This window comes from Trachurus japonicus, chromosome 12, assembly GCF_045865225.1.
Source record: "Trachurus japonicus isolate A0001 chromosome 12, Traja_1.0".
Taxonomy (NCBI): domain Eukaryota; kingdom Metazoa; phylum Chordata; class Actinopteri; order Carangiformes; family Carangidae; genus Trachurus; species Trachurus japonicus.
In genome coordinates, this window is record NC_140918.1 from 18,188,647 (window position 1) to 18,214,011 (window position 25,365).

Genomic DNA, 25,365 nt, shown 5'->3' on the forward strand with positions numbered 1-25,365 from the left:
ATGTGCTTGTCTTTTGTCAAAATATAGAAAAAAAAAAAGAAAAAAGATTTGATATAATCGAGAGACTTGTGAAAGCCGACATAAGATGCTTTTAGTGTTACCCTGGCCGCAAAGATGTGTATATTCAGGATGTGCACAACAGAAAATTCAGTACAAAACCCAGCTTGGTGCATGTTGAGGTTTCATGATGAAAATATAGCATACTTTAAAATTAATTCAACATTCATTTATTTGAAAAAACAAAACACTGTTTACATTTCCACCTGTCTGCAGAAAGACTGATAAAAAAAGAAAAGAAAATTGACCCCTGTTGAGAATAGATTTTCAGTAAATTTTACAAGATGAAACACAAACTGCTTCCATTAGACACGTCGTGTGTTTGTGACAGTTTGACACCCAGCTCACTGGAAACCTGACTATTGTCACTGTTTTTTTTTTTTAAACAAGTTCATGATTTCAAATTAAAACCAAGTAAAACAAACATTCACTCATCTGTTTTTTTGCTCTCACGCATACACACACACGCACGCACGCACACACATACCACACACTTTAACACTAGAGCAGGAAACTAACTTTTCCATCAACCAGCCACTGATGAAGACGTTTTTTTTTTTCCTTTGTTTTTTTTTTTCTTCCAAAAATCCATCAGCTATGTTTCTATCACACAAGCCAACAAACTTTAGAAAACAACCTCAGAGTGATGGATGCTCACCGGCCGCCTTGGCGACCAAACTTCACCAAACCCAGGCTATTGGCTGGCGTCAGTTTCCCGCCCTATACAACATGCTCCCAAACACAAATACAAACTCAAGATACCGCAAATACATGTGTACACATATATACAAATAGAAGCGGCCCCTCAAACACTGGGGAGGGGGGGCAGCTTAACAATTTATAATGCATCATTTCTGTATATGCCAAGAATAAAACTTTTCTAAATAAAATACATAGTTATCTGTGAGGGTGGGGAATGGGGACAGCAGATGAACAGAGAGGAGGAGGGTGGAGCTCATCGCAGGGAGTGTCGGCAGAGGGCGGGAGCGCTGGGGAGAAACCGTCGTTGAGGGACGATGAAGAAGAGAACAGCTGAAGAAAGCGTGGGAGGGAAAGAGGGGAGGATGGGGGGGGCAGATGGAGGGGGAAGACTCTTCTCCTTCACTGTGTCGCTGCTCCAGAGCACTGTCCTGTGCCACCGCAGCACTCCGCCTCTTCAACGTTTGTTTCAATCGTTCCATAATAATAATAATAATAATAATAATAATAATAATATTAATTATAATAATAATAATGACCACGACAATGCTAAAAAAATATATATAAACCCCAGCCATGTCTCACAACTGTAAGTCCACAAAAAGGGGGAAGGGGGGAGGAGGTCTGGCCCTCAAGTTCATCTGAGTCGGTGGCGAGCAGATGCAGAGGAAATCAAAGATGTAGAGAAAGAGAGAGAAGAGGCCTGTCGAATGGAGCGGGCCACGGGAGGGAAGTGGCAAATGAGACCAGTATAGAAGAGCGGAAAAAAAGAGAGCAAGAGGAGGGGGGGGCGAGGGGCAGAACAAAAACAGCACAGGCAGGATGTGCTATAATGAGGAGGAAATAAACAAAACAAAAAAAAAGGAAAAGAGGAAGCGGAGATGAAACGGGGGAGGATGTGGGGACCAAAGATGAGTTGTGTTTGGGGGGCGTTGTGATCCACACACTGGTGTCCTTCTGAGGGTTTTTCACAGAAGATTGGCGGAAAGCATGAACAAGTGATGACAACATGGCCTCACTGTGAGTGCACCCTCTCTCCTTCCCTCTAATTAAAGGGAAAGGATCCGCAGTCCTCCCCGCGCTGGTCGGTTATCCCAGGGTGCATCATACCTCCAGGAAGCGGGAGCTGCTGGTCTTGGTGTGGAAGGGCTCCGACCACATGCGCCGCAAATCCCCCTGAGGACCACAAACACCAGTTCAGACACAAGTCATGAGGCTTCAATCTAATGTTTTCCCGATCCATCTTCTCAACTGAACGTCTGCCAAGAAAACATTGGTTCCTCTACCATTTATACTCCTGTGGCGCATTTTCTCTCATTCTATGTGGCTTTCTAAAACTGGCCTGAATAATTCTTTATCAGAAAATGGATCACTGATGATCAGCAGTTTAGTGACTCCACTGCCTGACTGAAAATAGATGAGATGTGTTTAATCAATTTCCTGTCCATGTACCAGCAAATCTAACCATAGTTATTGAAGAACTAGTTTAGAACATGAAAAAAGGAACAGATGCATCAGCGAAGTACAGACAGAAACAGTAGAGTTTTGGTACCAAACTACAGAAACTCTTATTTTTATGTGTCTATTTAAAGCAAACTATTATGTCATTCTTCCCAGAAATTACACAATTTAATTCCAACTCAGTTCAGAAATGTACGGCAAGTAATTATAAAATCACCCAATATGTCACCAGAGACTAAGGAATCATGTTAATTTGAAATACTGATAAATACTGATCTAGCTGACAACAATATGTTTATGTTTTGATTTTGTGTTTTGGCCTGTTGCTCTCTCCCAATCACAAAGTCAGTGACATCTGGGCAGCCAGGCTGACAGTTAGTGGTAAGCGTTGTGGATCATGTTTGACATTACTAACATTAAAAGACCTCGCTATGACTCTCAAAAACTAGCGACAAAAGCAGAAACAAAACCAGGATCGGCATAGGAGATGCGTTTGAAAGATGGAGACGACTGAAAGCAGGGAAGAATTTGAGGACAGATGCCGGTGTGGCCTAGTTTTCTTCTGGACACACTCCTAGCTTTTTGCGCACAGTTTCTCCCAGTTCATTTATACAGATTTAACTGGTTCTGGTTGCGTAGAGACTGTGTGAGTGAGTCTCGGGGTACCATAGCCACAAAGCTGGAGCAGGGCAGAAGTTACCGTGTGGCTATCTGGCAACCTCGAGTTTGGGTTGGAGGGGGAGGGGAAACAACACGCTGCAGTATTTTGAATTTAACTGCAGCAACAGTTTTGGCCACAGTCTCACATATACAGTAGCTCCTTTACAGACGGTTACTGCCCCAATCCAATCGTCTCACCTTCAGGTAGGCCATAGTGAGCAGAGGCAGCAGGGTGAAGGGCACCAGGTAAAGTAGAGCTGGCTGAGCAGCACGATGGATCCTGGAGGCCACAGTGGCAGTCAGCAGGCCTGAAGACAGAGGCACATGTCAGTCACATCTTCCTTATTTCATCTATCCTTTAAAGGGATAGTTCAACATTTTGGCAAATCGGCCCATTGTCATAATTCCTTTAGTTTTAGGAGCAGGTTCGTTACCTTTAATTGTCGGTGCAAGCTATTTTTTAGAACGGCGGAGCAGAGCTGTGAGCTGCTCAGAGGTACGAGTTGTTTTCGAGGTAAATTCATGCAAAAAAGCTGACGCGCGTTCTCATCGGGGGCTGTTTTTCAGCAAGCAGTCTGCATTTGCCTCGAAAACAACTCCGTCTCATAACGTTCTGTTATTATCTCATAGCGTGGTGAATGTGCAGGTCACAACTTGTCCACAAGAGCGTTTTGGAGTTGTTGGATTGTGTATTTGATGAGTTTGATGAGGGAAACCAAGAAATCCTATTAGCCTCCATAGTGTAGCAGCTCACGGCTCTGCTCCGCCGTTCTAAAAATAGCTTACACCGACAATTAATGGTACTGCACCTACTCCTAAAATTATAGGGATTATGGCAATGGGCCAATTTGCCAAAATGTTGAACTATCCCTTTAAGATCTTGAAAATGAAAAAGATGGGATAAGTGAGATCAAAGGTTCCTCCGTTCCCTTCTGAAAGATGTTTATGAAACACCAAAAATAATGGCAGCCAACATCTGAGACCATCGCCTCCAAACACTCTGAGACAATAACACCCTTGACCTTTTACATCCATCTGTTCATTGATTGTTTGCTTACCCACAAAGTATCCGATGAGAGTGCAGTGGAAATAGGAGACGCGCTGCATGCGTCCGGACATGTTACCAGGCCCTGGGACTTCCCCGTTTGCTTGCTTCTTATAGTTGTCATACCGCAAGACGAAACATAGCAGCAGCCCCGGCATCACAATGTCTCCTATTCCCAGCATTGAGAAGTGACTTCCTGTGGAGCTGCATGGATGGAAAAAGAAAGAGGGCAGAGATTGGTTTTACATGAGTAGAGCTGAGTGCATAAGCAGAAGGGTCATAGTGACTGAACAATGCAAGTACGCCTGAATCCCATGTGCATCATATGTTTCATCACTGCTACAACCAGCTGAGCCAGATACAAGTTTAGAGTCTAAGTATAAGTACGGTAGCTGCACCATGAGGCTGTAACGTTCCCTGCAACAGGAAACTATGTTTCTGAATGAAGGAAAGAAAAACCGACAGACTATTTAAGGATTCTTAGGATCTTACCACAAGTCACATAAAAAATGTTTGGCCTTGGGGTGGCGCCAAAGGAGAGACGATTTTGTGTTAGAAAGGGATTATCCATTATCAGTGTCCTAACATTGTCCTGCACTGTGTCATCCTCAGCTGTCGTATTTATCAGCTGTTCAGCCAACAATCCACAACTTCAGTATAGTCACTTTATTACCACAGACATCATCAAGACAAAGAAGCAAAAAAGAAAAAGAAAAAAAAGGTTGGCCTTTTTACCTTTTCTCTGAAATGATTTTATTTACTCAGGTCTATCATCAGCTACTGGGTGACATTTAGCAGGTAGCATGTAGAAGTATGTTACTATTTACCGTAACTAAAACTATTAAATACACTACTATAAAACTACTATAACTACTAGTCAGTGCCTTTTGAGGTGTCCTATGTTGGCCCTTCACAGATTCAGAATGGGGGTTAAACAAACTCTTTAGCAAGCATACATCCTCCTGGACACATCTTATTACATTTAATTATATTTTATCTGTTCTTCTATAATTTGTTTTCAAATTTCATTTGTTGATTTGTCCTTTTATATTTTTAGCTCATCAGTCAACCATGAAGCTGCACTAACCTGTATGAAACCTGTCATACAATTAAAGTTTGACATGCCAACAGTGGTTAAGATATGTTAGATCAGTCTTACCTGGGAAAGACCAGTTTGCCAGGTAGCGAGAGGCGGGGGACGTCGCGGCCCATCCCCGGCCCCAAGTGGAGCTTCCTGGACAGAACGTCTATTGGGTTTTCAGCAGGTTGGGTGGCAACTTTGACCATCACATTACTATTGAAGATGTAGGCTGAGAAGAACACCTGCAGGAGCAGTAAAGAGGCGATTTAGGCTTGCCACTTTGACAAACACTCACAACACCATCTTTACCGGAGCCCAAATGGCATTTTATTAGTATCTATTGTGTCGTACTAACTGCCATAAAACTCACAGATGCATGCACTCTCTGCAGATAATAAAGAGCCGAGATTCATCCATTTAATGAATCGAATTTTTGTCTATTCTGACATTATTGTGAACATAAATGATCATTGTCAGTGGGGAAATAACACTGTGCTGGCAGGTTGCTAGGAACCCAGTGTGCGAACGAGCAGGAGTAATCGCAGGAAACGTACTCGGTGGCAGAACATAACCACAAGTGTCTGAGTGTGAAAATGAGTTTTCCCTCTTTTAATGTTACATATCACACATTTATTAGTGAGGTAAGAGGGAAGTGCAGCACTTCTCTGTGGTGTAATGACATAACTATTATTACATGAATGAAATAGAAAATGCATCTGAAACTGCAATTTGTTGCTCTTGATCCCCATGAACTTAAATATGCTCATATCGATCTGTTATTTCAGCTGACTGCTAGGCTCAGTGGTTTCATTTTTAAAGCAACGCATAAACTCGTGAATTTCTACCTTAGTAGCTCACTAATCGACTGAAACACACTCATATTCAAATGATTATTCATCAGATACAACTTTTCCATGGCTGGAGGAATTTGCTACATTGGTACTGATGCATTTGCTGTTAAGTGGCCAATACTTTCTCTTTTTGTGCTCAGTGCAGGTGCCGATTCAAAGTAGCGGCAATTCAATAGCGGCTAATAAACTACGGCTAAATCAAACAATGCCAGAAAACATTTGAGGGTATTTCTCAAAAGTTGGCTCAAGAAGACATTTTTGTCCTTTACAACATTTTCACCCTCCTCTTTATGATTAATCTACTTCATTTCATTTCATGTATTTAGATCTCCATTAGATTTGGCAAAGGCCATGGCTATTCTTCCTGGAGTCTACCTTCACAGATTAACTATCTATTTATTTTCTAGTTTTATTGAGGTTGTGTAAGCAGCTCTCTTGTATTTGTTATGGTAAGCATTGCCATAACATTCTGCTCAAGGATTTTAAGAACAAAAATACAAAGGTGGAACTATTACTGCTTTGTAAAAATCTACTGATTGATACTATTGAGTGGTTTGCAGTATGCTTGCTGTAGCTCATGGCCGTGGCTCGTGTGTTTGCTGTGATGATGGGGAATTGAGACGGGAGCGTTTTCATACCCAGAACACATCATAAATGAGCAGTCCTGACAACAGCAGGCAAGACACCTTCAGGCTGGGAAGCCGCACGAAGGCTATCATGGCGACGCACAAGCCCATGGCTAAAGCTGCAGGAGAGAGAGAGAAACACACACAACACCACAGAGTTAAAAACAGAATCCGACCTTTTTTTATGAGAAATGAGCTGAAACAGTAACACAGGGAGTGATTTTATCACATTTATTTAAGTAACATTAATTACTGTGCACGCAGGCCTAATTAATTAGACAGATTATTCTGATGGAAACTCTCTGCTCGTGTCCTACTTCATTTTATGGTGCAGGTGGTGTGACCTGATAACACATGAGACGAGGAGGTCAATCACGGGGCATGTCAGGCTTTTCAAACACAGAATATAAGTCTTGATAAAACTCAGATATATGTTGTTTATGATGGCTGCATTTTGCATTATTCCAAACAGGTGTAATGACAACAGGAACTGGACTGAAACATCTTTATAAAAAGAAAAAAAAAAGTTTTTCTTTCTGCATCTTTCCGTCCAATTTTGAGTGTTGCAGTGACACATGACAGGAAAATAAAGTTCATGCAGACACTTTCACATGTTATTCTTCATGTCTGAACAATGTCCCAAATTGACTCATCAACGCAGCCAGTGATTCCATTTATGTGTGTGTATTTGTTTTTTGTTCTTTGGGGGGAGGGTTGGGTGTTGGAATTAATGAAGAAACGTTTCTGTCATGCTGCATTGTTCACATTACTGAAGAAGACTGCCAGGAATATGTTTGAAATTCTTGCAGTTACACGCCCACTCACTTTTTCTCTGCTTCGTCACCACCTTTGATCAAAACCAGTTCATTTAAATGTCACTTATGTTTTGTTTAGCAGCTGAGAAACATGTCTTCTTCCTGTGCTGGTACGCAGCGCACTGCAGCAAGAGCATGAACATCGTGCTGCTAAAATGGTCATGACCAGTTCCTTCCTCCACAGGAGATGATGAAAGTTGAATTCAAGTCAGGACCTTTGCTTTTATTGAAGATTTGGATGTTTCAATATAAATATATTTCCTGATAAAATCCAAGTTAACAGCTATGCTAATAGTTGGCTACTCAGGATGACTAAAAGACTCTTCTGTGCTGATTTTAACATTTCTCATTACTGCAACATCCGTTAATGTCGTTAATGTGAGCTACAAACTGCCCTGCAGCTCAGAGTAATGTGCCATGAGGATCTACAAAACACCACCTGCTGCACAGTGAATTGTCTTTAAACTTTAACACAACTTTCTGAGAGTCATGACAAGGCAACTCACCGTCCATAAGGAGCCAGTGTCCAGTCAGCACCCAGATGAGCACCAACATAACCGAGAGGGAGAAGGACAGGAGCTCGGCCAGAGTGAAACGCCCACAGCAGCCGAATGATATCCTGCAATAAAGGAGAAATACGCTCAAAATCAAAAGTGAAAGTGATATCAACAAACTTTAACAGGCTGATAGATTTTTCCTATTGAGAAGCATAGCATTGTCCACTCCCTTTTGAGTGAAGGAGGTTGACTTAGTGACTTAGTGAGAGCCTCTCAAAAGAGAGACCCACCTGTGTGTCTCAGGTGTATTACCACCACGCTCTGGGCTGGAGAGGGGCAGACCATGATTTTCATCTCTAATTTGGGTTATTGAGACACATATATGTGGGGTCCAAAAGGCAAAGACTTTCCTCTCATCTGGATTTTTATCTTAATACAGGATGAAATGGCCCCTGAGAAGCATAAAGATACAAAAACTACAGCCTGTGCAGCCTTTATTTAAGAGCAGGTCATGACAAACGAAATAATACCAAACTAAAGACTGCAGAAAATGGTTATTGGGTCTGTGAAGCAGACAAAGGTTGCCTGAAACTTGATCAGAGGCTCTGAATCTGTAACAAGAGAGGAGGTGTTCATATCAGGTATTGAGTAGGTGGGTTGTATTGTTGGTTTTACTGTTGCTTGACACTGAAAGAGCTGATACATCCAGATACCTGGGCTCAGAAGATATCAAAAATGTTTTTTTGTGCGCTCATTTGAAAATACAAATGTTAAAGGGCTGGTTAAATCAAACCACAAAATACATTTTTGACTTATAGCCACAAAGCCTCACAGGCAGTTCTATGAAAATAAGACATCAACACAATAAAGAGATTTGTTGCACAATTGAGGAGACATTGATACGCTGTCAAAGAGCTATATGGATATTTGTAAAAGACGTGTGATATACAAAACAGCATGGGAGAGTTTGTGCAACAGCAGAAAACTAAATTTTACAACACAAAGAATCCACATGGTTTCCTTACTTGTTCTGTGGGGAGCAGGGTCTGGTCAGATACTGGCACATTGGCAACAAGAGGAATGCAAACGCAATTGTTGCAAGAACTGAGGAGAAGAACAAACAACACAGCAGTTGAGACCAGAGGCCTCAGACGCCTCTACTACTCGTTCCAGTTGTTTTCTGTTAGTTTAATGGGGTGGCTAATGGTCTTTACAGTTTCAATAATCAGCACAGAGAAGAGGACTTCCCCTGAGCGCAACCACTGAACAGGAAATGTGAGGAGTTCATTCTACAGCTGTAGTGCTGTCGTGATGTGCTCGAGAGCCGCAGTTACCTGCAGTGCAGATGGTGAAGACCACCTGTACTGAGTCGAAGAAGAAGAACATGACTAGCAGAGACACGGAGGCTCCTATGGGCAGGAACAGGGCCTGTGTGGAGTCTATAGTCTGAATACCTGTGAAGCAACATGGACATAAAAGTGAGAAGAATTTTTTTTAAAATCACAAGAAACCAAGAAACACAGATACAGTATACACTGGCTTTCTGGCTTCGAGGATGTGGTCAAAAGCTGAACAGAGAACCGGTTATGAGTGATTACCGGCAAATCCAAGAAAACATGTTGTCTGTGTATTTCAGGCCTCAGCATGTATGTTAACACTCACTGTTGTTTGTGTTGCTGTTATTGAAAGACCCCGTTGTCGTGGGGTTACCGTCTTTATCCTTCTCCTGGTTCTCACAATCCATGTTTAATGACCTGCAGTGGAGAGGGAAAAGACAGCTTCAGTTACCAAAACCTCTAAAAAAAAGTGTGAGGACTGTTAATGTAAGGATACAGGCTGCTGAAGAGACGCTGACTGCTGATGACTCCTGCTGCATACAAATAACTCTGTCAGTGGAAGATGACAAAAGTTTTCTTTGGGGAAGTTTGACTTATATATACAAAAAACGTCTCCACCTCCTTTGTGTTGATTACTCAATGCAGAGTGTAAGTACAGAGTAAAGCCAAGTAAGGCAGAGAGGTCTGTGAACTTTAGGTGAACTCTGTCTCCTCGCTGAAAAGTAACAAAGCCCTTTCCTCACACCAGCCCAAAAAATATTCCCGTTTTGCGTTTTTTTTTTTTTGTGCTCCTGTTCACATCTGGTACTCCTGCACACAGTCATAACAAATGTCGTAACTATGAAAGACCCTTATGAGTGAGGTCAAAAATATTTTCTTCATTCTCCACGTCTATCTCTAATCTGCAGATGCAAACAACGTCAGCTCCGTTTACTGCTCTGTCACTGTCGCACTGGGACGCCCTGTCATTGTCATTGTTTGTGCTTTTCCTAACAAGTCACGTTTCTCATATGACAGGAAACTTCGCATTTACAGCGCAAAGTAAAGGACCTTGAGACATTACTATAATCGTGTGAGTGTTAGTGTGAGTTTTAAACTGAGTTTCCAGGAAAATTATCGGTAGAAAATGCAGATTAAAGGGGAACTATGCAAGTACGGACATTTTTCCTCTGTTTTGCCAACCCTCCTCTGGCCATGTGCATTTGTTTTCAATGAAGCCGACGAGAAGGCAATCCGTGGAGCGGTCGATTAAGTTATATATCATACATGTGTTATGATTCAGTCTAATCTGTCATAAACAAGAGATTACGGGTAACGCGTCGTGGTGCCGCCGAGAGGAGAGCTGGGGCACTGGGGCGGAGGTGCTGATCTTGCATGTTTGGTTTTCGGCCACGTGATGCTAGGTGAAAGGTGGAGAGCCTCCATTCTCCCAATAACAAGTCATTTAACCATCACAATTACTAGAAGCTGTTCAATAAATTCATAATTTTAATTTAATAGGGGTAAAAATCTTGCATAGTTCCTCTTTAATGCACATCTGACAACTGGTGGTGCTGATCTTCCAGTCTGGTGCAATCAAACCACGGAGGGAGGTGATGATGATATAATGAGACTGGAATAATTGACACCAAAGAAATATACAACATAAAACACTTGATGGAAACAGCACCTACGCCTGTCTCCTATTAAAGCCTGATATATCTCTTCCTTTTTTTTATTGCTTCGGTTCAAATTTGTCTTAGCCAAGCATAAAAACTTTTAAATGCAAAAATTGAAAATGCACTTAAAGCAGGTGGAAGGGAAAGCTCAGATTTTGCTCCGTGTAAGCAACGGCCCCAGACTAGAATGAGCTCAGTGAAACTTGATCTGTGCAGTTGTGACTCAAAAACAATAATTACAATCCTCCACCCAATGACCAGCATGTGTCCCAAAACTGATTTCTGTCCAGTGTGTCCCAGGTTTGAATCAGCAGCTCACCTGTTGCAGAAACGGTTTGTCTGAGACAAAGACCCCTGACTGATTTACATGTGGAGAGAAAAAGAAACACCTGCCTTCTATTCTGCCTATGAATCAAACTCTATGGAGCCATTTACCTGATAATACCGCTCCTCTAAAACAAATGTGTTTTGGCCAATATCCTAATGCAACTAAATCAATCAAAAGACCATTAGGTGCAGGATTGTAGATCGTTTTCGGTGCACATAATGCACCAAAATCATGTTACGCCAACTGTTTAGAGCATAAACTTGGACTGTGAGAGAGCTGAACGCTGCTGCAACAAGTGTTTTTTTTTTACATTAATCATATGATGTGCAGTGTAATTAGATTTACCTCAGGCCCACGAATCACCTGCACGGCAAATAAACGTAAGTCGCATTTTCACATATTTACTGGAACACTCAAACAAAAGATTTTTTCCCCCTATGAACACAAGGTTTATTAAAACACATCCATTCATAAAGGAAAAAGAAACTTTTAGAAGGGTACACTTTTTTAAGAAATTGTGCCTCCAGATATATTCAGTTTTGTTTATTTGGGAAAAACAAAGTGGCTCTCCAAGTCACTGTATCCTGACGGCTGAGGTGAACTGTTTATTTGCCGACACTCACCTGAAGCTGCCATAGACGATGAGAAGGATGGAGATGAGGAAGGTGGACACCTGGCTGGAGTCAACTAGGGAGTACGCCCTGAGGAGGAGAGAGAGAGAAACATCGATGTGAGATTCTGTTGTTCACTGATCTCAGCTTATGTTAAATGCCGAAGACAAACATACATAGTGTTTTAAACAATTTCTTCTTACTGACACTGCACTGATTAACAGCAACGCAACGACTAGAAGTGTTTACTTTCCTACTTGAACTAGGGCTGCCACAATCATGCAATTTTAGTTGATGATTAATTGCCATAGACATAATTGTGATTAACAATTTAATTGTCTTTTTCTGACGATTTCATGCAACTAACCCCAAGCATAGTTTAATAATGCACATACACCTTATGAAGAAAACAAGCCATTTATTGGCATTAAACATTGGAACATGAAAATAAAAACTGCATTTCTGTTTGCCTTTAGGCTTTACAACTAAATCTATGATAGATGCTCATCGAAACGAGGTGAAGCTAAGTGCCTTGAGATAAACAGTTTGTGGCGCTCCACTCATGTGCCATTAAACCACAGCAGAAGAAACGGGTGCAATGTGATGATGTCATTAAAAGAGGACCATTTAAACCTCTAAATGGTAAAAAAAAAAAAAAAAAAATTACGAGCAAATAGTGATGGAAGTATGACAGTTCTGTCCGTCTGCTCTTTCACCTAGCTGTTTTTATACAGATGAATGGAAACAATGTTAACAATTATGCAAAATATTGCAGTCAGCTCAAATAATGTAATGTAATAATTGTGACAGGCCTAACTAAAACACATAACAAATTAACATACTAATCTGAACAACTAGAAAGTCAACAAGCATTTTTATGAACAAATGGTATCCTCTAAAGACTCCAAACTTCAAGCTGATACAAAGCTTCCTCACTACTTTCTTCCTAAGTGTAAGAGCCACTTCTTTGACTGCTCCCACAACTGTTTAATTTTTGACCATAGTACAGATTCATTACATGGCGAGAAAGGGGGGGGTGTTTGAGTTCCTTTCATCCTTTAGACCAATCATAGTCTGATTTTTAATCAACAATGTAATATTTCATAAGCCTCTCTGGCCCACTGCCTCTATCCTCAAGGAATATTAGGTTATTTATGTGTTCTTTTCCTGCACACAATATTTCAGGTTTAACAAAACAAAACAAGTACAGTTATTAACTTGCCCCCTTTCAAAACACAAGCGTCAATGTTAACTTGAATAGTGAACTTGAAGAGCAGTAAACTACAGGGGCAGAACAAACTCCCCCTTGTAGCTGTTTAACTGTGGTGAATTGTGCAAGTGTCCCTTTCTCTTGAAATAAAGGTGGTTTTTCTTCTCTATTCTGCTCTATAATCAATTCAGCTGAGGAGTGCACACCCATATACACATACCAACCCTCAGCCTGACATCAGAATACATCCTGGTGGCAGACCTCTCTGCATATTTTTTTTATACCAACCATGCTGTGGAAAATAACAAAATTGGAGACAAGTATGCAACTGTAATTGTAGTCGATCGTTTCAAATTCTGTACTTTCACCATCTCACACTGGTTGTGGCAATTTTATCTGCAGCAGCTTCAATCTGTGCACACACAAGCCACATTTTCCCCTCTGAAATAGAAATGCAAAAAATATTCTGACAACTACAAATTTACATGTCGGGCAGAGAAACTGTTACAGCAGCTACGAACATAATGAAGTATATACATGTATGTTTATAAGAGCAAGTGTAAACTAACTGAGTGATAGTAGAGCCTGTGTATTGTCAATACAAGAGGAACTGGGTCATCAGAGTTCAATTTAACTGCTGGATCGTAATCACAGTAAATGTTTTAGTGACCATCTCGCGCAACGTGGAAACACGGCAAACATGTTGTATCGCTGCGCAACCAGCTTAATGCTGCGTGCTGCAAAAAAGTGCTGCTGTGTTACACTGAACCCAACGTACTCTGTTCCCCCGAGATCACTGGGCCCCGTAATTACACCCAACAGAGCAGCGAGGAACTGAGAGTGAGACAATTCGATGGCAAAATAAGAATTGCAAATTTTGTTGCAAGTTATTGATTATGAAAATCAATAAGGCAAATGGGATCCATACATTCCTAGGCAAATTGGAAACTGTCGACAAAGGAAGGAGGTCTAAGCTTACGACAGCAATAAGGTTGGGGTTTTTTAGGTTTCTTTTTCATTTACAATCAAGTCTTTATTTTTTGAAAAACAAATTGTTTTATGTCTTGTTTGTATTGTACTTCAACTTAGCCAATACCTTAAATGGAGACTTGTTATAAATCATAATCTGAATTAACCTTTTAAGACACAACATCCCGCCCTGGGGAAGCTTTGGCCTTGGTAGCTTTAACTTCTTATGCGCTCTGGTGTGTGTGCTGGACTTGAGCTGTACACAACCTTGATAAATCATACATTATTTGAAAGCTCTAACTCTCCTGATCCATCTGTACAGTTTGGATCCTCACTTCACTGCAACAGCTGTTCACAAAGAATTGGCTGAGACCTGTGGCCCTGATCCAAAATGTTTTCACCACAAAAAGGTCCTACGGGTTTCGTTTTTATGCTTTTTTTAAGAAGAAAAAAGAAAAAAGATAGGCAAGTCGTTTTGTGTGTTATTGAGCTTTGTGGGGCAGACTAGACAAAATAAAGATGACCTGATGAAGGACAACATAATGCATGTCCTCTGCTCAGGGTTGCTGTTAAAAGAGATTCCATACACTTCAGTTTGAAGACGGCTCGTATCTTTATTATGGTCTAGGGGAGATGAGCTCCACTGTCTCGAGTGAGGCTTTAAGATTTTCCCTCATCCAGCTCCTTTTTAGTCTGTTTATCAGTCAAACACAAACAGAGGTTCTGAGATTACACATCTAATTAATTACACATCTAATTAGTCTTCTAAATTCAGCATAAAGTAATCTCGCTGTTTTGTCAGACACTGTGTAAATAGGCTGCTAGTTTGCACACTGAAGCTGTGTGTAAGCACCAAATTGTTCCCATATCAATGATCTGCAGCTTTGACACAGCGCAGACTTGACACGCAACCTTATAATGCAGGGCTTTTTTTTCTGGGGCAAAGACAAGGCCGCCACTGTGAAGTGCTGACTTCAGGTGAGAGGTGCAGATTTGACCCTAATCCTGACCCGTCTGTCATAACTTGTCAGAATCACTGGCCAGGGGTGAGGCATCACGCAGGCATGGAGCTTTTTAAAAAAAAAAAAAAAAAAAAAGCAAACCTCTCCCCTGAATAATGTCATCATCACTGATCTAAAACCTCTATTGTACATCCATTGCAGCCATGTACACTATAGCAGCCAGCAATCCTGCAATGCAATGATTCACATGCAAAATTACACTCGTGTAACCCTACACCTATCATGATTGCAATAGTGGTTAGGTTTCAATCAATATAAGCTTGTAAATGTATCGCCGTAGATTAATATGTTGGTCGATAAGTGATAGTGGACTAGAAATGCCAAAGATATGTTTGAGTAGTTTTTCCCAACATAATGTTTGCTGAGAGTTTTTAGAGAAGAAGTGAGAGAGAAAGAGGGTCACAGCTTTCACATACAAAGGGTGACAAACTAGAAGAGAGGAAGTCTCAAAAAGCCTGATGACAGCTGCTCCACACAGTTAACCAGCACAGGAACAATAGTCACAAGTTGACTGCTGCCACAACCGATAACTGTGCTGAATTAACATCAATAAGTTAGTATTTTTGGGGTATTTTTCCTCCACCGTGTCACTCTGACATTTGTTTTTATTTTTTCATTGATCGGCTGTGGTTCATCTTTTCAAAGGCATAAATGTCTCCCCGTCTCCTCTGTCCTTAACTTTGTTATTATGAGGCAACACACTGACAATATGAATGGGTTTCCTCTGCAAACCCCTGTACCACGCAGGCCGCATACCAGAATGTGTTGCTAGCAAAGCTCGATCAGGTGCAATCCAAATTCACTGGAGTCTCTCTTTTTGTTTAATTGCATTGATAAGAGGTTTAATTGCCATTAATATAATCCATTATATTAAAGGGACTACGAGGACTTTCGGAAAGGTAAGTGTTTTCACACTACATATCCCATGAGCCTCCGCGCGCATGGTGAAATTCTTGGATCAGCACAAGACAAACGAAAGCGACAGCATTTGCCAAGAATGTTTTCATTAATCAAGAACGAAAGTCGGAGGTTCGAAGACGATCTGATACTGTCGTAGTTCTGACCATAAACGATGCCAACTAGCGATCTGGCGGCGTTATTCCCATGACCCGCCGGGCAGCGTCTGGGAAACCCAAACTAGGAAATGCTGGGCGAGTCGACCACTAAATAATAATATCAAAATAACTACAAAGACAAAACGATATTTATCGAAAAGGGACCTATTAACAAGTGCGGGTAATGTAGATTCATCCACATTAATATGAGACTCTTTTATAACCAAAAGCAAACTTCTCAGGGTCCTTTTAATGTTCTGTGTTTTCACTAATTGTAATATCTGACTTTTCAATAAAGTTTGCTTTAAAAAAAAAAACAAAGTCTATCGCAGCTCCAAAAAAAAAAAAAGGTTTAATTGCCAGCCTCATTAATTATACTGATAAGATATAAACCAACACCATAACCATATAGCTTGTCCTGGCCCCAGGGTATGACCATAAGGAATAACACAATAAAATACTGTCATCACAAGAACAGGTCTCATGAGATAACGTGTGCTTTGGTCAAAGAATTTGCAGAATAGCTACCAAGAAGTTGCTACAGAAAGTATTTGGCCACATGTGTAGACGTATCAGGCCCTGCTATTGAAATCTGTCCTTTTCTGCTGGCATGCAATGAATACCGTTTCAGTTCTGACTGTCGCTGGGCTGCAATAGTAGTTTTTCTTCAAACTACTGACATGGAAAACAGCCCTTGCATAAAAAGACTCAAAATCATTTTTCATTCTGGTGCGCATTTGGCACAGGAATTCATAGTTTTTTCATTTGGATGCTGGGGAATACGAAGCAAGAATCTCTTGTCTCTTTCATTCATTTACTAGTACAGGAATGACTACAGGGAGTCTTGCAAGGGGAGGGGTAACATGTAGTTCACTGTGGAAACAGGACACCAAGACAATGCTGCATCATGTAGCTCTGCCCAGGTCATGTTTGTCCAATACAGGTCACTACTTAATGAGAGAAAAACACACTCAGCAGGCATCACTTTTTAAGTCACGTCAAATTACAATGGGGCCGAGAATACTTGACCCAAGACCTACAGTGCTGTAATACACATCTAACAATGTAGTCGGTCCAAATATGACACCGTATTCAAGAAAATGCTCTCCTTTTGTCGGCTGTAACCTAAATGGGTTAAATGTCTTACCGACAGTTTGGCCCTCGAGCATTAAGAAAGTGATTAAGACACTGACCTTGTTCATCTACACACAGACTCTAATGATGTCACTGCCTCACTGTCAACACAGCGAGCACATAGACAGCAAGTTTAATCTACCACGGCCCTAATTCATATTCTAGTATCGAACGGGTTCGTCTGAATTCTGTGCACAGAAGCCTGTAGAACATGGGTGCGATAGATGAATGGAACATTTAAAAACAAAATACAATCCCGGACTGTTGAGGGCTGGATGGCAGCCCAAAGTGCCATAAGACGTCCTTGTTCGCTGACAGACTAGGTTTTTCAATAACACAATTCCAATACCGACCTCCATCAAGCCACTTGCATGCATGACTTGACCACTAAGGGCCAGGTCAACAGGCCACAATGAAGACTTTTGCAAACGCTGTCCCTGCGAGGAGGCGGCGTGGACATTCAGGGGCTGAGTGTCCAGAAACAATATCTTGCTCAGGTTTGTCTTGAAACACACATGTTGACACTATGTTCAGCTGAAAAACTGTGAGCTCCGAGCACTTATATAATTTTTTTCTTGTGTGGTTGTTTAGGTAAGCATGTGGTAACCGCTGGGTGGAGACGCTGTTGGACCTCCAGTGGGGAATCAACATTTATCGGCCTCCACTTTCTCCCCCACTTATGGATGTAATGGGCAACATCCTTCAGGAACAAGGATGTCATTTGTGATCAACTGTGACCTCATCACTCGCTGCATTGCAGCTCTGGTGTGCGTTCACATTCTTTTGTGGCATTAGTTTTGTTTTGTGAGGGGTTTAAAAGCATATAATATAGCATACAATGTCCTGGATTGGGTTTGTTCATGATGTTACAACTACAAAGTCCACACGTCAGCTCAGAGTCACAAGGATAGACATCAGTGTGACAGCCTCAGTGTGTATTAGGTAAAAGCTGAGGTCCAGATTTCATGATGTTAAAGGGATAGTTCAACATTTTGGCAAATTGGCCCATTGCCATAATCCCTATAGTCTTAGGAATGGGTTTGTTACCTTTAATTGTCGGTGTAGGATGTTTTTTTAACGGCGGAGGCGAGCCATGAGCTGCTCAGAGCTACGCTACAGAGGCTAATGGGATTTCTTGGTTTCCCTCATCAACTCATCAAATACACAATCCAACAACTCCAAAACACTCTTGTGGACAAGTTGTGACCTGCACATTCACCACGCTATGAGATAATAACGGAACGTTACAAGACAGAGTTGTTTTAGAGGTAAATTCATGCAAAACCACTGATGGGTGTTACCGTCTGGGGCAGTTTTTCGACAAGCCGTCACTGCATTTGCCTCGAAAACAACTGTGCAGTTCTAAAAACATTTTATAACAACAATTAATGGTAACGAACCTACTCCTAAGACTATAGGGATTATGGCAAATTTGCCAAAATGTTGAACTATCCCTTTAATGTTCTTTGAGCAGCCAAAACCACAGCCTCATCATTTTAGATGAGTTTGTCTACTGTGTCCCCAAATTAAAACTACTTAGGTTCTTTACGTTCTGAAGAATAATCATTAGTGCTGCTTCTGTTGTTTAGGAGGCAACAGGTGTCTCAGTAATCCTTCAGGGTCAAACAGGTCAACGTGCTCTAAGCTGCCATCTTGGTCGATGTGTGTCTATTCAATTGTAACATCCAATGACATGAGACCTAAAAGTGTTTGTTGTCCATTTTTGAGGAAGCACAGCTTCCATATATAAAAGGACTACAAAAGCCTCTTAAGACCAGATAGCACTGTTCATGATGTATAGTCTTACTTTAAATGTGCAGAAGTCAACATTTTCACCATTACCTACTTAATGAGTTGTGTGAATGATTAGTCGGTGTCTAAAAAGGCCGAGCTTGAATTAGATTGTACTGTGAATGGTCTTGATAATAGGATTGTAGGATTAGTTTCCTGAGGAAGGATGTTTTTCTCTTGAATTCATTAATAAAAGGCCAAAGAAAGAAAAAATATACTATTGGACTGCTACTTAGAGGATACTGTCAACACAGACCTCATCCAACATTTCTGAATGAAGCCATATCATCTGATACAATTTTTAAATAGAACATTTAAGATTAATTTTCTAATAAGCCTCAATCAAATTGGTGTGACGAGTTTGTGAACCGAAGAACAGTCATCTTTAAACCGTCCCTACTCTACTACAGGTTTATTTGCTGAAAAGAAAGTCAGTTGTGGAAAATGACAAATATATTGGCACGTTAGTTAATTACCATTTATGTATAACCTGATATAACTTAAAGAATCGAACATGATCTTTATTGAAACAATGTACAGTGCACCCTCCACCACACCTGTAAGAGGACCCATACATTTCTAAAACCATCTTCACAGGAAGTAGAAACAAGCTGACGAGATGATTTTAGCAGGCAGCCACAATAAGATGAGGCGAGGAGGAAACTGAACCAATGTGGCATCATTCTTGGTGTTTATTTTGTAAGGATCTGTGTAGCAACATCGATGAATCAATCTAGATTTGCTAAAACAATCAATTTATTTATCCAGTGATGGAAAATTCATTACAAAAACTAAATGATGGTAATCTTGATCGACAACCAAGTATGTGGATAATTTAACAAGTGCCACAGAATCTGTGGTTATAGGTATTTGTTATTACCTGCAGCAGTTTGTAAAAACTTAAATGTGTCTTTGCAGCTTTTCTCCACTCAAGCATAACCTAGAGTAAGAAAGGGAAATACTTCACATACTACTAAGCATAATCTTCCACCTTTACTCTAATAGGGGTGGGTGCTGCAGATTGCACATTGGAGACTCAACATGGCAGACTGTAATTGTAAAGAGGTTTAACTATATGATCGCATTTTTTAATCAAAGGACCAAGGAGTGTCAGACCCATACTGAGTGCTTGCTTTGTCATGATGCCGTTGTCCATCCATGTGTTACAAGGTATTTCTAATGCTACAACACTTACAGCCTGCAGCATTAGGACTGTACTGAAAGTAGTTACACTGAAACAATCCCAGTGCTGTAACTCCATGTAATCAGTCTTTGTCAATATATCGCCTCTTGTAAACAGAGGTGACAACAGAAACATCCCGATGAGACTCAGTAAAACATTTACAGCACAGCAGCACTTGCTCCAGAGGATCACATCATATTTATCTATCACTGTTGACATGATCGCCATGCCTACCTTCTCTCTTCCCCTTCACATCACAAAAGTCCTGCCTTTCTCAGTCCTATTGTAAATCTTACTGGGGCATCGTTGTGTGCACTTGCCAGCCACATAATCACACTTGACCAACCAAGCCTGAAGATAACAAAGATTGAACCATTGGGCTGTCAAGCAGTGAGATGCTAAACCAAAGCAAAGGCACAGTGATTCGGCTGAAAACAAATATTTTACAATCGTGATACTGGACATCCCTGGAGTAACTTTTTTTGTTTTAAGTTCTAATAAACACAGTAAAAGTTTCCACAAGATGGCATCAACAAGTGCAGCAAACGATCAGATTTACCTGAGCAAAATACAGAGGGAAGAGAGCAGCAAATTTTTCCTGGGAAGTAAATTGAAATACTAATTGGCCTGCTCGTTCCTATGACTGTTTAATTGCTATGTGCCCTTTTCATCTATAAGGATGTTAGGACTGATAAGGTCGAATTCAACCACATGCAAAAGGCTCAAAACTGAAAGTAAGGAAGTGAAAGTAGGTGAAAACTTGCTCCTTTCGCCATCGCTTATATTTTACCAGTGTGGTGGTAAAAGCTTCTCACATATTGTTGGGAATCAAACAAGCTGCGAAGCTACCTGCTGCTGCTGCGAAGGCAGTTCAAAGAAGCCTCAAACTACAACTTGCCAGCTTTCATATGAGAAATCTTAAGAACCGTACATTAGCCTGTAGGTTACCACCAGGAGGCTAAATAAGGGTTGCTGTGGTTTACTTATTAGTAAATTTCTCCAGGCAGCAATACAGTAGCTATAAAACTAATTGTGCACAGAACTTGTAAATGCTGCCGAGTGCAGCACCCTAACCAAGCATCTTTATGCACACTTTCATTACTGACCTATCTTTTAATACTTCCTTTAGCCAAATACCACTTATATCACCAAATGCATGATCTGTGTCTGTGGTTACTTATCTGTATCTTAAATTAAAAACTCACCGCAGCTTTATTCATTATTGTGAAGTGCCAATATCACAAGTGTTTGTACATTATAAAATATAGAAAATGGAGCAGATAATCAAGTGTAATGGTTGTTGAGACCCATGAAGACCTCATTTACTACACAAGTGATCTTCACAAAAAATATGGAGTTAATGGAGCTTGATGATATGGCACAATTAACTGAGCAGGTGCACCACCATCAGTATTTCTTGACCAAAATCACAATCACTCTGAATACAACATTACAGGTATTTTCCTGATTTGAACATTGTCAGCTGCAGCTCTGTTTAACGGGCCGCAATTTTATGTTTCTACTGACCTGATTCAAATTAAAAAAGGACATACGTAGGAAAGCAACTAGTCATTTGACACTGTTGTATAACTGCAGTAGGCTACTGCAGATGGCTGTATTTTGAAGAACAGTGTGAAAAGCTGTGCAATATTTTTAACAGTTTGGTTGCAAAGCAAAGATGATGACAGTGTGAACGTTCCAGCATCGATTTAGTGTCAATGGTAACACTGCCTTTACTCATTATTCATCTCTGAGGCTCCTCTGTGACATTTAGGTTATTTCTGGCACAATTCATGGTCACTGTCCTTAATAATATTTTTCTGCTTAGCTTGCACATTGACCCAAACAACCACACACTCAAGCCCCATTCTGACAGGATTTATTTCTCCAGGGGAGGTTAAGGTGATTTTATACAAACACACCGACCTAAGACCTTCATCCATGTTGTCTTCATTATTAGATGAAACGGTCTACCTTGTATAGAGCTGCAATTAGACAATTACTTCAGCAACCTATACTCATAATTGTTTCAGTCATTTACATTGAATCAAAAATGTCAAATATTTAGCCTACCATTTGTACTTTCTTAAAGATGAAGATTATGTTTTCATTTTACACACAGCTCAGAATATCTTTGGATTCTGAACTATTGGTTGGACAAAACGAGACATTTTAATGATTAATGATGAAACTAATCATTGTTTGCAATCAGAAAACTTAATTTAACATCAGTACACTGCGTGCAATGAATGGCGTAAGACATGTTTAGCCGAGCTGAAAACCTTAACCAACACACATGTATACAAGTCAATTTTGAAGCTGCTGCAAACTTTTCCAATAAAAATTTGAACTATCAAATAACTATTAGCTATATCAGCTCTGTTTTAGGAGTTTCAGACAAAGCCATACAGCATCCTAACACCGTAGAAGCATCTGTTATTGGCTAGAAACTAGTGCACTTCACTCAGTCTTCAAAATTCTTTTGTATTTTGTCAGTGTCTCTGTGGCAGTCACGTGTTAACACTGACTAAGTCAAACAATACACGGAACCTCTCCAAAAAGAAATACAAAATGAAAACTAAACATCACCCAAACATGACTGAATAAACACTGGAGAAGAACTCTGGGGAGCAAAAACTGAACCTAGCAGATGGATTTTTTAAGCAATGGCTGTCAGCTTCAATTCCCTTATAAAACAACTGGTGTTTCCTGCACGCTGAATATTGATAGTTAAAATGGATGTGATAAAAGCTGCCCTCTAACCTTAGCAGGATGCAGGTCAAACACATCATTAATAGAGCTGTATCAACACACCAGATGACGGACATGGTAGATTATTAGTTCATAAATGTGATGTGCCTGTGTTGATGAGAAGTCTTTGACCTAATCCTACATCAAAGTGGACTTTTTTTTTTGCAGTGGCTGAGCTTCATCTATCTCCCTGTCAGCAGTTTCTCGCAATATATATAATACAATTGATGAAAGAGAAAAGTCACCCAAAACGCTGACATTAAACCCTATGAGATCAACACGCTGCATCCCTGTGGACCCCCACCATTCAATGACTCTTCTCTGGTCTGGGGGAGTCTTTTGGTTTAGACTATATTCACAGAGACACAAGAGGATGTTGTTATACAAACGATCGTTACAAACACTGAACCCGTGGAGTAAACAGGAACAATTCAGCCTTCATTAATTAGCAAGGCCTCAGCAAGAAGTCAGGTCCTTTTCATTCATGGGGACACAACGCAATTCAGTGATCACATCATCTCTGTCTGTCTTTGCCAAGCGCTAAAATTCAGCTATAATGTTAATCTGGCTTTAGGTGTATGTGTGTACCCCCACAGTTTAGTAAAGACGATTTCTAACAACCTGTCGTGTGTCACTATGTCTAGCTCAGCCCTTAAACTGGCATTTTATTTTCATGACTGCGATGCAAGTTAGCTCAGCCTAGCTCTACGGCAGGACCTTTGTTATTGTGAGCAGCGGGTCGACGACGAAGAAAGCCATTAGCCATTTAATCAGCTAACGCTAATTTGCTGGCATAGCTGGCGTCCACTAATCTGCCCCCCCACCACACACACACCGCCTCCGTGCAACACTGAGCTTATTAAACAAAAAAATACATTTTTTTAGGAGCTAACCACCATTAGTAGTCATTCACCAACTTGCTAACACGCCAGTGAGCTTATCAGACCATTAGCCAGGCAGCTAGCTCCGGAGCTAACACTCACAACAGCACCAAAGCCGTTAGCTTTAGCATAAGCTAAGTTAGCTATTAGCAACATCAGACCCAGCAGTTGGAAAAAAAATTACAAAAATTCAGTGTCATTTGGTTCTCTGTATGGTGATAAATGTGTCTAATAGTGTCGACGTGAAGAGCCAAGCCTTTGTATGAATTGTCAGATTTATAATTCATTGGTTTAGTGACCTATATCTATCAACCGGGGCTTGGCAGCTGTAGCAGCTTTAGCTTTAGCGTTAGCCCCCGCTGCTAATCGGTAGCTGCTGTGCCTGTGCGCACTCACCAAGATGAGTAGCCCTGCTCCGCCATATCGCCGAAAACAGTGGGCTCTGCGACTGTGGCTAACACACAGATTCAGGTCCCGGTGACAACCCGTGGGGACCTCGGCGTGGTTTTTCTGCTTTTCCCTTCACAATCCGACGTCCTTTAGTAGTTACTTTTAGGTGACAACATGATGATGATGATACATCCCGGCGGCGGCAGCAGCTAGTGATCACTAGCTGGATATCTTGCGATTGAAAACGGGAATGATGATGGTTTGCTATCGTTAGGTGGACAAGACAAAGCACCCCGAGAAAAAAAACACACTGATGTTATTTTCGTCGGTTTCGCTAATGTCCTGCCGTCACCCCAGCCAAGAAGGCTCGGTCTCCAACGATGCTACACCCACTGTAAATCCATATTCAGCTTGATGTATCCAGAATAAATTCGGATATTCCTCAAGTCTGCACCCCTAGCTGTTATGGAAGACGTTCAGCTTTGTTTTCTATGGCGAGAGTCACGGGAACGCGCAAAATCGCCCTGCTGTAGAGGTTTACAAGTAGGACGTGCACTGAAATGTTTTTGTGCACTGAAAATGCTTGCAATGGTTTCCCTTCAGCTGCCAGCATTGCAGCCTATCACACACACGTCTACAACTGAAGCCGTGAGCATTACGTCGATCATAAAATGTAATTTATGGTTATTGATTATGATTATTTTAATTGACAAAATTCTGGAAAAAACTGACCACCCTTAAATAATATTGGGAAATGGGTCATGCAAAATCATATTTTGTGGACAAATTATATCCTAAGTGAATCCTTTGGTTTATATATATTTTTAAAAAGAATAACTGTAAATAACACATGGAAAATATTATTTTGCAAATAAGTAATGAATGTGGCCTGGGCTCAGAGTCACAAATATGGTTTTATAGAAATACCGGTAGCTATGCTATTTGAATCAGTCCACAACAGAGGGTTAGAAGACCTCTAGTGAAATGCCAGATCATACAGCCTGCAATACTCAACAAAATACACTAACTACCATACAACAATTAACCTAAAACACAGCAGTGTGTTGTAGTGAGCCAGTCAATTAAAAATACAGCAAATATGTTAGGCTTTACAATCAATCAACTCAATTGCAGTCACGATTTTACAGATGATGTAGGACTATTGACAGGTAAACAAGCACTGCAATGGCATCATTAGTTCAGTAGAGTAGAGCCCTCATTAGTCTTGTAATCCCAAAATTCACTGATTGCAG

At 40.8% G+C, this 25,365-nt stretch overlaps 1 protein-coding gene across 1 annotated transcript; it reads right to left on the reverse strand.

The window, feature by feature from the left end:
* Positions 1-211: 211 nt before the first annotated feature.
* On the reverse strand, positions 212-24,748 carry sppl3 (signal peptide peptidase 3). The gene is made up of 11 exons (XM_085793686.1): positions 24,119-24,748; positions 11,739-11,816; positions 9,455-9,546; positions 9,127-9,246; positions 8,818-8,896; positions 7,802-7,914; positions 6,493-6,599; positions 5,082-5,245; positions 3,936-4,126; positions 3,076-3,185; positions 212-1,932 (listed from the first exon to the last, which is right to left on the reverse strand). Exons 1-11 carry the CDS (start codon positions 24,142-24,144, stop codon positions 1,861-1,863), a joined length of 1,152 nt encoding a protein of 383 aa, XP_085649812.1. The 5' UTR covers positions 24,145-24,748; the 3' UTR covers positions 212-1,860.
* Positions 24,749-25,365: the final 617 nt, after the last annotated feature.

Excerpts from the sequence above, each read along its gene's own strand:
- sppl3 (XM_085793686.1), bottom strand. The coding sequence starts at position 24,144 with ATGGCGGAGCAGGGCTACTCATCTTG. Across the intron at positions 5,246-6,492 it reads TCATTTATGATGTGTTCTGG|GTGTTCTTCTCAGCCTACAT; the intron begins GTATGAAAACGC and ends CTGCTCCTGCAG. Across the intron at positions 3,186-3,935 it reads TCTCATCGGATACTTTGTGG|GCCTGCTGACTGCCACTGTG; the intron begins GTAAGCAAACAA and ends CTCTGTCTTCAG.